The 13,696-nt window shown below is 52.0% G+C and overlaps 1 protein-coding gene across 1 annotated transcript; it reads right to left on the bottom strand.

Moving 5' to 3' along the window:
- Window positions 1-2,905: 2,905 nt before the first annotated feature.
- On the bottom strand, window positions 2,906-5,087 carry LOC100281699 (cytokinin-O-glucosyltransferase 2). Its single transcript, NM_001154619.2, has 2 exons — window positions 4,485-5,087; window positions 2,906-4,373 (listed from the first exon to the last, which is right to left on the bottom strand). The coding sequence occupies exons 1-2, from the start codon at window positions 4,999-5,001 to the stop codon at window positions 3,409-3,411; spliced, it is 1,482 nt and encodes a 493-aa protein (NP_001148091.2). The 5' UTR covers window positions 5,002-5,087; the 3' UTR covers window positions 2,906-3,408.
- Window positions 5,088-13,696: the final 8,609 nt, after the last annotated feature.

Here is a 13,696-nt window from a genome sequence, read left to right on the forward strand (position 1 = left end):
TCGCTGACAGATTATTTGTCGAGTGTATTAGGAGACACTCAGCAAAGGTAACCTATTTGTCGAGTGTCACCTAGAACACTCGGCAAAGACGCCGTTTTCGTCACCCCGGCGCCGTGACGGCCGCTTTTCTTTGCCGAGTACCATCTGACACTCAGCAAAGTATGTGCCGAGTGCCCGAGAAAAGTATTCGATAAAGAAGCCTTTGCCGATGTATGACACTCGACAAAGGGTTTGCCGGATGTTTTTCAAGGTTTGCCGAGTGCTTCAGGCACTCGGCAAAGCACCTAATTCCGATAGTGCAATGAGAGAGGTATTTTTTTCATCCCTACCAACAAGCGGAGTAGCGGTCTCCCTCCACTCCAATAAAAAAACTGGTAAGGGAGAGGAGGAATTATACGCCATGGCTTATGCGGAGTAGAAAACGCCCGCACTCAACTGTTCCTATCCTAGTTGGACCGGCCAACTAACGCCACCTCTAGTACCCGCGCACAAAAGCTACATACAACCATACAAATGTTTATAAGCTATGCTGTAACATGCTTATTTGGAAAAATAAATTGAAGAAAACGACTTTTTTATATAAAATTATGTGACGATTGGGACGTTGGATTGACCAATCTTGTGTATTGGTTAATAGGTTTTGGCACTATTAGTATATTTTAGATTTTGAGGCGTCGATCTTACTTGTTTTATTGGATCAGACCAAACTATCCAATGAGTCGATACCGTGAATTTCAATTTCTAGCTGTGGCCAATGAGGTTCTATACGTTGCAAACCAGAAGAGCTTGTTTGGTAACAAGAGTAATATAGTGAAGGAGATTGAGGGAACAACAATCTCTTGGTATTCAATTTTGAATAGTGAGAAATTCTAAGCCCACTCAATCCCCTTCATTAATCTTACTCCTAAACAAGTTCGAAGAGATCATGTGTTGAAGGATGAATCGGCTGAGGGGACATATCCTCGGTCGCCACCAGATCGACTTCCATGGTTCTTCCACCAGCCCCTGGCCAACGGACCGTCATATCGGATCATGTCAAGGCATGTATAGCACACATTAATGATTTGTAGGTATCAAGAGGATAAAAGGGAAAAAAAATAGGAGAGACGTATTTTAGTGAAGGAACGTCTCTAGCACGTTCTTTAAGTCTGAATACGGTTCCACCTATACAACCTATATAAATGAGTCGAATTTTGAGGGATTCTAGTGAATAAGATAGAAGGCTTTGATACATTAGGTTCTATAAAGGAGCTTCTTAGTTGTATCTAGTACTTGAATAAACAGAACATAATATCTAGGTTGTACGTGCCCTTATAACACGGGACAAGGTGCAGCAACAAGGGAAGACGAAATAAAGAGCAAGCACAATAGTAACAGGCTTTAAGCAGACCTAATGTTATGGAGAAGAGAAAAAAAAAGATAAATAAGAAATGAGCTATGAACTTACAACCGACTTAGATATAGAAACAAGAAACTTTGTGAAAGATAAGTGGACTATTGAACACTAGATCTGCCAGTCCGGACCCTAGATAGTCCGATATATTAAACCCGGATTGTCCATGGACAAATTAATTTGGGCTAGAGTTGTTATCCCTTGCGTTGTTTTCCTAATAACTCGCGGGAAACTATTAGATTTCACCTAGAAACGGATCCAAACATCTCCCATATATATGAAAGGGTACGACCGATTGAATAAACCAACAATCGATCTGTCAAACCAATTTTATCTTATGCATTAGACCGAGGAGTGGTTATAGCCGTAGTTTAGCTTAAGTTATAGTTCTCCAACCTCAATCTTCACCTCTCTTCTGTTCTATATTGTCTAGAGGCGCTTTGGGTGGCCCACTGACCTCAAAACAACCCTACGATCTCTCCTCCCTAATAGGGCTCCTTCCGGAAGGCGGGATCTAGGTTCTACATGAAGCCGTTTGTGCCATCACGGACAGTCTGCCGCCTACACATGAACGGTCCACGTGCCTGCAAAGAAGAGTAGAGTTGTCTGTGCAGTCACGGATGGTTTGATGGCTCCACGCGGATAGTCTGCGCTCTCTTAGAGAGAACCCCAAGGTCATGTTCCCTGTGAGCATGCTCTATGGATCGTTGGTGTTTGTTCCAAAAAAGGCACCAACATAGGCGATACATTAATAGTGAATAGCTGACTACTATACAAATAAACTAAAAGGTAGGCTACAAAAATTCTTATAGCCAATAGTCAACTTTATTACTAAACTTGCTCTAAAAAGATAGTAGTCATGATGTCACCCATGGCGAATCTAGATGGTGGACACCCTATGGTTTTGATCCCTACTAAAGTATATAGATTGTTTTGATTTATTTGTTTCTTTGGACTTGATATGTAAACTCATTTATTTATTTTGATTTGTATAAAATTAGACCACTCTAACTTTAAATCCTAGATTCGCTACTGAATGTCACTATCCAATGTATCAAAATGAGAGATGAAGTACTATCTGCTACTGATAACAAAAACATCTAAGATTTCATAAAACACTAAAATATAGGTACTGTTTGGTTGGACCGCTGGGAACCGGAATAGAAATGGAATCGAATCATAGCGGTATCACTGGTGGAGCAAGTGATTATGTGCTTGCAGCAGTGGGGAGAGTGGAGAGAGAGAGATGCATAATGGTCTAACTCTAGGAAATAGAGGCGGTATCAAATTTACACATGCCGGTAACAAATCCCACCATGATTTGATTACAGTGAATCAAAAACAAACAGAAACTACTGTTATTGGATATATACCCATGTTAGGCCTTGTCGGTTATTCTCATTACACATGGATTGAATAGTTTAGAAAAATTAAGAAAAAATTGACTTGTTTAGAATTTAAATCTATCCAATCTCACTTAATCCACATGGATTGAGAGTTAACCGAACACGACTTTAATGGTTTATATAGTAAAATGGACCAACCAAACAACACGATAATATGTACCTAACCCTTATCAAACCATCATCAGTTAGATCATATTAAGACCCCCATAAATTACACCTAGTATTAACTTCGATCTTCGATTTTTTAATGTAATTACTAAATAAAAATTGGACAAAACCTAATTAAGCGTAGAGGTGCCTACCAGACACTCGTACAAACAGCAGACCGTGTGCATTTGCAACGAATACAGCTAGCAGATAGAAAATATAGTAATTAGGGATTAACCCTCTTGGCTTCCAGATTTTCATATTCCAATTTTTGCCTGCTACGAGAAGTAACTTCTTCCGCTACTGGCTCCTTCGGTCCTTCCATTCCATCACATGCTCCATGATTTACGGGTTTGCCTCGACATTCACACAAACTTCTCTTTTGGTGTACTACCATACCATCCATGTTCAGTCCGAATCATTGGACGGTGGCGGTGTGCGAAGTGAAACCCTCCTGAGATTTTAAGAACTCTTGCCGCTAGTACCCGAGAGGAGCACGTCGGCGACCAGCTTGTCGAGGTTGGCGTATGAGCGCCCTCCGGGCCGCGTCGCGCGGAGACCAGTCTGCTGCCACTCCCCCGCGCGGCGCTGCATCTCCATTCCCTTCTCCCCGCCCATCGCCTCTCGGATCTTCTCCTCCACCGCCTCCCGCCGAACGTCCTGGCCGATCTCCATGGCCACGCCCCACTCCACGCACGTGTACCGGCAGTTGGTCTGCTGCTCCGCGAAGAAGGGCCAGCACAGCATCGGCACCCCGCCGCACAGGCTCTCCATGGTGGAGTTCCACCCGCAGTGCGTCAGGAACACGCCCACCGCCTCGTGCCTCAGCACCACCTCTTGCGGGCACCAGCTCGCCAGGTGGCCGCGGCCCCTGATGGCTTCCAGGAACTCCGGCGGCAGCACGGCGGCGTCGCCGTTGACCAGGTCCGGCCGGATGATCCACAGGAAGTCGTGGCCGCTGTTGGCCAGGCCCCACGCGAATTCCACCAGCTCCTCGTTCGTCATCACCGTGATGCTGCCGTAGTTCACGTACACCACCGACCTGGGCGCCCTGCCGTGGAGCCACTCGAAGCAGGACACGTCCTCCTTCCAGAGGTTGGAGCCTAGCGCGTCGGTCGGGCCTCCGCGGGGCACTATCTCCTCGGCGAGGAACGCGAGCGGCCCGATGGTGTGGATGGACGCGGACGACGGGATCATGGCGCGCATGGCGTCGAGCGCCTCCTGCTCGAGCTCGTCGAAAGTGTTGAGGATGACGGCGTCCGCGCCGACTATCTGCTCTGTCACCTTCAGGGCGAAGTGGAACATGAACTCGTCGGGGTCCGTCGAGCGCACGAAACTTGGGAAGTCCTTGAGCCGCGTGTGCTTGCTCATCCCCAGCGCCCAGTCCGTCGGCGTGTCCAAGAACCCGTTCGTCAGCTGCTCGGCGTCTGCATCCATCATGGCTAGAAAACGTGAGCAAGCTGCCCAGAGTTCCACTTCCACATCGTGTCATCGTGCAGGCGGGGGTGTGGGTGCATCAGTGAGTGCATGTAGCTAACCTTTGAGCGGGAAGATGCCCTTCTCCATGAGGTCGCGGTAATAGCGGTAGCCCAGGTAGCCGCAGGCGCTGGCCGTCCAGAACAGCGCACACGGCACGCCGACCTCTCTGGCTGCTTCCAGGGTGAAGCTCATGACGTCGTCTCCGACGACGCAAGTGACCGGCGGCACGTCCGGGGAGGAGTTGAGCTCGGCGAGGAGGCTCCTGAAATGCGGGAGGCAGTTCTCCATGGTGGCGCGGCAGAGCGACGGCACGTCCTGGGTGGCGTCGGCGTCGGACGGGGGCAGACCCTCCGGGATGGCGGCGAAGCGGAAGTCCGGGAGGCCGTCAAGCGCGCTGGCGCCGCGGGAGCGGAGCAAGCGGCGGTGGTTGAACTCCGAGTTGACGAAGGTGATGTGGAAGCCTCGGCTGTGGAGAACCTTGGCTAGCTTCAGCATCGGCGTCACGTGGCCCTGCGCTGGGAACGGCACGCACACGGCGTGTGGCCGGCGATCGGCGTCGGCAACGATGGAGCCCATGTGGATCTGTGCCTGTGCAGTGCAGTGATGTGTAACAGCGCAAATCTACCACTGTGACGATTACTTGTTAGATGAGGCACGAGACTGATGTAGTATAATATGGAAGTTGGTATTTATAGGGGTAGCTGCCTAGCTAGTGCCTGGAGGCCTTTCTCTGTTTGGAAGCTCCAGATAGTCTTTCTGTTGCTATCGGGCAGTCGACCAGATTGTCATTAGTGATTAGTGATAATAGTTACTAGCATATACCCCGGCACCTTCGCTAACAAAAGAATGCAACATTTCCGTTAAAGCAGTTCAGATTTGATTAAACTCGTAGTGATAGCATTCATATTTATATTTCTAATAGATCAGTTTATTATAAAAAGATATTCTTTAAAATGTAAAAATTACAATATTTTCTGGACGGAGGGAGTAATCCGGCTCGATCGGCGCGCTGCAATAAGCAGGGCACTACTGTACCATCGCAGACTAATCTGGGACTCGAGAGACAAAAATTATTGCAAATGGAGATGACTTCGTGTTTCATAACTTATCACCATCAAAATATTATATTCAAGGCTCCAGGCTGGCTGTTAGCCTGTGAATGTACATGCACGCAAAAAAAAAACTGTTATAATAGTTAAATTTTCACCGTACATACATCCTCCATATATATGAGTAACAATAAGCTCTAAATTTACACTATAAAATTTAAGGATCAACAGGTCGAATTAGGTTCAGGCTCTATTTATATTTATTTTAAACTAAAATTTATTTAGGGTCCTAAGATTTTGTGAAGAACCATTTAGATCATGATCCATTACCGCCTCTATCCACGTATCATCACTATACACTCACAAGGGAGGTGTACCCCATATATATATATTTGCTCTAGCTTTGCCACTAGCTGTAAATACAATGTAGCTTGCAATCATCTTGAGAACTTAATTATACTAGAACAGTAGGCACCCTCTGGGTGCCCTGTAGTTTTGTTTGGAAGACAGCACTTTCCACTAACAAAAACATGTTAGTACACACTTTGTAATATATTCTTATAGAGCTAGTTAACACCTACTGCTAATATAGAACGAACACAACACCTAACGTTTAATCATTTGATGTGTACTGTTCTTCGTTGCCATTCTGAACCATAGCAGTAATGGCATGCAACAAACAGAAGTAACAGTAACATAAGCGTGTAGTAAACAAAACAATAGCAAGTGAGATACATGTAGTGTTCTATTTGATATGTTTTCCAGTTTATAAGTAAATAAATAGACAAATATGGCATATGAATCTGCAAAAACAAGATAACGGTTAGAGCGAGTAATACTTTTGTACGACATAGGCTCCATTTGAAAGGAAGTAAAGAACCGCTTATACTAAATACTTTGGTCAACAATGTTTTGGTCATGGGCAAACCATTGCCAGAAATGATTGTGCATAAGACTCAAAAATTGGCAGTTGCACATCTAAGCAACTAAATATCAAAGCAAAATGTTGCAGAATAAACATTTCACATTGCGATTATTCAATGATGGATAGGATCAATGCAAAATACTTCATAAGTGTAGCTACTCGTTGGTTCTAAGAAAATAAGTACCCTAGCGAACAACCAAATAGATAACAACAGTTCAAGAGAATTGTGTTAGCATACATCTAAACATCACTATGGCCATGGATGGGAGCGTTGTGATTGCAGACATAGTGCAAATTTGAGAAATGTAAAGGAAAAATAATAAGTGGAGCATGAACATGCTTCATATTCAACACATAAGAATGATGAGAATCTGAGAAGCGTTGCATGTAAAAGAAGACAAGTCAGTATTGTTAAGTAGAACCACATCAAAAGGCAAACACAAAATGTTCTAATAATCAATGGTTTATGCAAGTAGCAACAAATGCATTTCTATCTAGCATATTAATAAATACAAATGCATGGAATATTTGCTGGATGGATAAACATAATAAAAAGCATGTGTTTGAGCAGGATCAACATGTCAGAAAAGTGTCTTTTCTTGTGCTAAATTTTGAGAGCATGAGCAAAGAGATATGAATATAACAGGAAAGGATACACTTGCATCTAGTTTAGGATTTAGAGGCCTGACAGGCCAGCTGCCACACTAATCGACGACAAAATAGAAGACACTAAACATGAGAAAACAGGTCCTGCACATATGCAGTCTTCGTACACCTAGTAGCTATTAGTTCTGAAATTGTGTGAAACAAATGGAGAAAACATGTACGTGTAAACAAGCTCTGGCAGCGAGTCTCATGTCAGGTGTTGGGGCGAAGGCATAGACGCCACCCTTCGCTCGAGGCCTTCGCTGCAGCCGCTGGTCCGACAGAGACAAAGCGGGCAGGGACACCCTTCGCAAGTCTCGGCACTTTGACGAAGGCCTGCGGCGACGTCTTCCCGCGGCGCGGCCTCGTTCAGTCCCAAGGCCCACGTGTGATCTGGCCCATTGTAACGGGCCCCGCGTGGCCGCCTCTGTATTACGGGCCTAACTTGTAAAGGCAGACTTGTAATTACAGCTTGTAACCCTGCTTTATGGGAATATTCTGGGGATAAACTAGGTGTCTGAGGGCACATGCGTCCTTAACACAAGGCGTTGGGCACTCAGATACCTATAAATACCCCCGCACAGTGCCCGTGAAAGGCTAGATTAACAGAGCTATTGCCCCCGTGCACGTAACCCTGTTGTCACCACTGTTCACCCTTGTTGGCCTTCTTGCTGCAGAGAGCAAGTTCCAACATTTGGCGCCCACCGTTCGTGCTACGACAAAACCACCCGCGATGGCACCCAAGAGAGCTAACCCCAAGGCTGACGAGGCTGCGAAGGCAGCACTGCTGGCCGCAAGAAAGGGCAAGGCCCTCGTCCTCACCCAATCCACCCACCAAGAGCCCACTGAAGACAATGTTCCCCACACCGGCGAAGACGACACCATCCGCACCTGCGGAACCGAAGGACAGTCGCAGCCGCCCCCAGGCTTCGCCCTACTGGAAGGCGCGGACCTCACCGAGGACGGTGAGGTCCTCGGCGTCTCAACAGAAGAACAGCTGCAGCTGCGCGCCCTGCGCCTCAGGAACCGCAATCTCCAGAGGCAGAAAGAGATACTGGAGGCCAAGCGCCAGCGTGTGTCCGCATTAGCCAAAGTGCGACAAATGATACGCGACGAGGAGCAGAAAGCCCAAGACCTCGAGCGCGAGATCGCGCTGATGCAGCGCGAAGGCCACCTCGGTCTACAGCAAGAGCCACCCCTCCAACAGCGCACACAACCGGAGGACACGCGCGAAGGCCACCTCGGCCGGCAGCATGGCCCACCCCTGCAGCACCGGGCGCAGCCGGAGAACCCGCGTTTCCCCCAGCATGACTACGTCTCCCAGCACGGCGCGCCATTCCAAGGGGTCAACTACCTCGACGAGCGAAGTCCCCTAGCGCCACACCTACAAGTGACGCCTTGGCCAGCTAACTTTCGAGCGGGGGCATACCCCAAGTACAACGGCAGCACCGACCCGGCGCAATACATCATGAGTTATCAAGTCGCCGTTGCATCAGCCGGAGGGGACGACGCCACAATGGCGAAGTCTTTCATCATCGCCCTAGAGGGCCCAGCACTCACCTGGTTCACCAGATTGCCTCCGCTGTCCATTGATTCGTGGAGAAGTCTCAGAGACAAGTTCCTCCTCAACTTCCAAGAGTACCGTCCGAGCCAACCTCCAAAGATCTCATTGACGGAGACCGGGTCTTCGCCCTGCAGGCCTTAAACAAATACCAAGCCCAGACCAAAGCATGGCGCGACCGCGCAGTCATCCCAAGGGAGTTCAGCGCGGGGGACCTCGTACTCATCCGAACAGCTCGGACGGAGTCCAAGGGCAAGTTGGAGCCCAAGTGGGAGGGCCCCTTCATAGTCAAAACAAAAGCCTCCCCCAGCGCTTACAGGCTCACAACGCCAAATGGCGAGGACCTGGAGCACTCCTGGAACATCGACAACCTTCGTAAATTTTTTGTTTAATACTTAGGGCTGAGTTCGCCCTTGTAATTCACCGCAAACAATCTTGTACCGGCCCGCACTCTTTTCCTCCCGGGGGGTGAGGTTTTTAACGAGGCGGAGCCATGTAATATATGTGAGAAAAATCCCCCGCAAAAGCATGTGTCGAAAAAAGACCGCGACAACGGTCTTCGGCATTCGACCAATTCGAAGTCACCGCGAGGCCAAGCGCTAGCCACCCTCGCGTGCGACCAATCCGCGCAGAAGTCGCCTAAGGGTGCAGCCGGACTTAGCACAACAAGTGCGCAAAACCCAAAGTCTATCGCGAAGACTATCCGCGCAGAAGTCGCCTAAGGGTGCAGCCGGACTAAGCACAACAAGTGCGCAAAAACCCGAAGTCTATCGCGAAGACTATCCGCGCAGAAGTCGCCTAAGGGTGCAGCCGGACTAAGCACAACAAGTGCGCAAAAACCCGAAGTCTATCGCGAAGACTATCCGCGCAGAAGTCGCCTAAGGGTGCAGCCGGACTAAGCACAACAAGTGCGCAAAAACCCGAAGTCTATCGCGAAGACTATCCGCGCAGAAGTCGCCTAAGGGTGCAGCCGGACTAAGCACAACAAGTGCGCAAAAACCCGAAGTCTATCGCGAAGACTATCCGCGCAGAAGTCGCCTAAGGGTGCAGCCGGACTAAGCACAACAAGTGCGCAAAAACCCGAAGTCTATCGCGAAGACTATCCGCGCAGAAGTCGCCTAAAGGTGCAGCCGGACTAAGCACAAGTGCGCAAAAATCCGAAGTCTATCGCAAAGACTTCGCGCAAGAGCCGCCTAAGGGCGCAGCCGACCCAGTACAACAAAAGCAGAAACGACAGCAAGACCAATTATAATCATACTGGCACAACATAATCAATCACACCAGACAAAGTACACAGCGCCCTCGCAGGCACAGGCACGCGAGGGCACACAACTCCATTTTACAAGCCCTTACACATACACAAGCGAGGGCACCACGCCCTACATCGGCTCAACCTTAGGAATAATTCCCATCTCTCTATAATTAAATAACATTATCCTAAGCTCCTCACCCGCAAAAAGGCTTCGCAGCTCCCCTTCCCCTGCACCCGCGGCGGCCGGCAAAGACAGCAGCTCCTGCCGACCAGCCCTACTCACGCGAAGCCGAGCCCCTTCCTCCGCACTAATCCTACGCTTGGCAACCGCCCTTCGTCGTCGGCGCCCGGTGCTAGGACCGGGCACGTCTGGCGCGTCCGCAGCGCGTGGTGCAGCCTCCGCCGCAGCCACGTCCAAGGCCGCAAAATAATCCAAGTCCTCCTCCGACGACTCCTCAGTCCACTCAACCGAGCTCCCAGAGTCAGTAAAATCAAAAAACTCAGAAACAGACCCACCATATTCATTTCCATCTTCCGCGGTCGAAGCCGCCAAAAACTCAGTAGTAGCGGTTGCATGCGCAGGCCCAAAATCTTGAACCTGCGCAGCAACCAAAATTCAGTACAACATCCAAAAATTCCTCAACCCTAAACACCACCTACGCCACCTGCGAAGGCCCTGCCGCTGCGGGAGCCTCCGCCGAGGCCTCCGCCGCCGCCTCCGCCCCCACCTCCGCTGGATCTTCAGCGCTCGGCACAGCGGCTGCGGGGGCATCGGGCGCGCCTTCGGCCACCTTTGGGGGAAGGTCTTCGCCGGCCGCAGCAGATGCAGGGGCGCCTGGTGCATCTTCCGCAGTCTCCGGGGTCGGTCCCGGGGCGACTCCAGTCGCGGCCTCCGCAGGGGTCGTCTCCGGGTCAGGCAACGCGCTGTTCAGCGCCCCGAAGTCGTCCACCCGCTCGCCGCGCTCCGCCTAAGACAAAACGCACAAAAATTCAGCAAACACACGCACAGACCGCATCCAGCAAACGCCGAGCAAACTACAACGTTACCTGAGCCCTCGCAGCCTCGGCCCGCGCCCTGACCACCTCACGACCGTATAAACCCCACATCCGGACATAGAGGGCCCCGGCGGATTCCTTCACCACGGGGTCTTCGACCTCAAAGATATCTCGCCCAAAATCCTCATCTGCCTGGTCGAGGGCCTCAAAGTGCCGGCAGCCTTCGCGAGAGAGCGCGTTCATCGCTGCCTCGCAGGTGACCAGGGAGGTGAACGACATCAACCCCGCCAAGACAGTGGGGAGCTCCTGCAGCTCCTCCTGCACCCATTCCAGACAGCGAAGCCCGGCCTCTCGCTCCGGCACCTCGAAGTCGCCCGTCCGCACACCCAGCTCGCGATATGCAGTCATGAGCTGCGTGCGCGTCCGTTCGGCCTCCGCTCGCATCGCGGCCTCGGCCCCCTCCGCGCGGCTCTCCAGGGCAGAAAGCCGCCGCTGCAGCTCTCCGGCGAGCTCCTTGGCGATATTGCCTTCCGCCCGCGCCAGCCTGGCCTCCGCCTGCGCAGCCTGCTCTTTGGCGATGGCTTCGTTGGCCTCCCTCCTCTCCCCCGCCAGCTGGCGCCGGAGGTCAGCCTTCTCCTTCTCCAGGGCGGCCACCTTCTCCGCCAGCTTGCGGCACTTGCTGTCGGAGGCCGACTTCTCACGGACAGCGTCAGCATGTTGCGACCGAAGTCTCTCGACCTCGGCAGACAAAGCTGCCGTAAGGGCCCCCGACGCAGTGCGGCTGGTGAAGTCAGCCACCTGCAGAACACACGTAAGGCCGAGCTAAAAAAAATGAAGGGGGGGGGCGGAGAGGGCATAGCTCGGCGGACCTGACTCAGCGCCTCCGTCGCTCGACTCAACGCCTCCGCCGCTCCCTTCAGCCGGCGGGTCGCCGCGCCCGCCTCGTCCCTGACCAGCGCGAGGGAGGACACCTCGCCTCCGGCGCCAAGGGTCTCTCCCCCCGCCTTCGGCGCTGGCACAGCCGTCGCGATCGCCGCGCCAGGCACAACTAGAGCAAGCGGGCCCTCGTCCGACCCTGCAACGCGTCAACAAATTAAAAAAAAATGTGTATATATATATATTTATATAGACTTACCCCCAAGATAATCCTCCACATTAATCTCGGTGCCGAAGTCGGCAACGCGTTTGCCAGACGGCGGCAACGTTCGGGCCGCCTTCGCAGCCTCCGCCACTCCGCTGACCGACGGCACAACCTTCGTCAGCTTGGAGCCTCCGGCGCCCACCGTCGCCTCCGGCGCCTTGCTAGGCGCAGAGGCGCCCACCTTCGCCGGCAGCGGCGGTTTGCCTCCGCCGGGGGCTGCAGCCTTCGCCGGTCCCCGCTGCCTTTTCGGCCGAGCTTCGTGAACCCGGACAGTCGCCTGGCGTTTCTGCGCCGCACCTTGGCGATCCTTGTCCATCACTGCCCACACAACAGCACCGATATTTTGCCCGTAAGGTAAAACTCTCCACCGATGAACCATACGAGATGTAAAGCAGTCCTCCTCAGCCGCGCAGGGGATAGGAACGTCTTTAGGCCAACAACCCCCGGTAACCCTCAGCATCCGAGCCGAAGACTCCCGGAGCTCGGGCGAAGACATCCTTTCCCCCGGGGCCGCACACGTCCTCATTAACTCTCTAGCAAAACTATCAGATACCCCAAGTCCTCCCATCGCAGTACCTAATTTTCTCTTTTTCGAGGAGGCGGCGGCCACCAGCGCAGGGTCGCCTCCAGTCTCCACCGCCGGTTTCTTCCCACGGCGGTCCGCTTCGTCTTGACCAGGGTAGCCCTCGTACGGCAATTGATTTAATTCGAAGACCCTGTTCAAGCGTTCATTTGACCCGCGGATATCAAAGCTGCGCTGGCCTTCCGTCCTCGGCACGTAACGCCCCACGAGCCGCACCGCCAAGTCCTCTGCATCACGCACAAAGGCGGCCGGGTCACGGTTTCGCAAATTCAGTGCGAAGGCAGGACTTCGCACCACCCTTCCTCCGTGAAAGGGTATCTGGCGAGGGCATACTTCGCCCAGCGCCCAGCCGTGCGCCAAGGGCCAAACCCCGTACGCCACGAACTCTTCAACTAAATCACGGCCGCTGCTCTGACCGGCGGCGCACCGAAGGGCCCCTTCGTCTGCATCCTCTTCTGCCACTTCAAAAGGCGGATACACAGAGTAATAGTGAGAGCACATTTCAGACACAAGGAGTCCTTCATGGCCTTCGACAATGGCCTCAGCAACATAAAACCAAAATTCATTCCAATTGCCCCACTTGTTGCGGGCGCACGGGACCAACTCCACTACTGGCATTGTGGTCTTGCCGGTCTTCGGCGTGAACGTGCATGACCCGAACTGGGCAACTCCGCCCTCAACCACCCTTTTCTGCCAATGCAAACAATAATTCTTCGCAAAAACTTCAACTGACGGCTGTCCGCCGTACGAAGTCGTCGCCCAGACATACTTCGCCAGCGCCACTATGGCGTTCGGTGTCAACTGATGTATTTGAACGCTGAATCTACGCAGGACCTCGCCAACAAACTGGTGCGCAGGCAAGCGGAGTCCGGCGACGAAGAACGCCTCGAAAACAACCAATTCGCCCTCCGGCTCGGGGACTTCCTCCGTCCCCGGAGCACGAGCGACTCCGCCGCCAAAGTAGCCCAACCGCTGCATATCTTCAATGCGGGCTGACGTCATCCGTGACACTCCAAATTCAACAGAGTCGCCGGCGCGCAACTCCTCCACCATCACGCTACTCAACGTCTCCTCAGACGAGGCGGCGGCCGGCGGCGTGGCGTCGGCGGAAGAAGAAGA

The sequence above is a fragment of the Zea mays genome, chromosome 2, assembly GCF_902167145.1.
Source record: "Zea mays cultivar B73 chromosome 2, Zm-B73-REFERENCE-NAM-5.0, whole genome shotgun sequence".
Lineage (NCBI taxonomy): Eukaryota > Viridiplantae > Streptophyta > Magnoliopsida > Poales > Poaceae > Zea > Zea mays.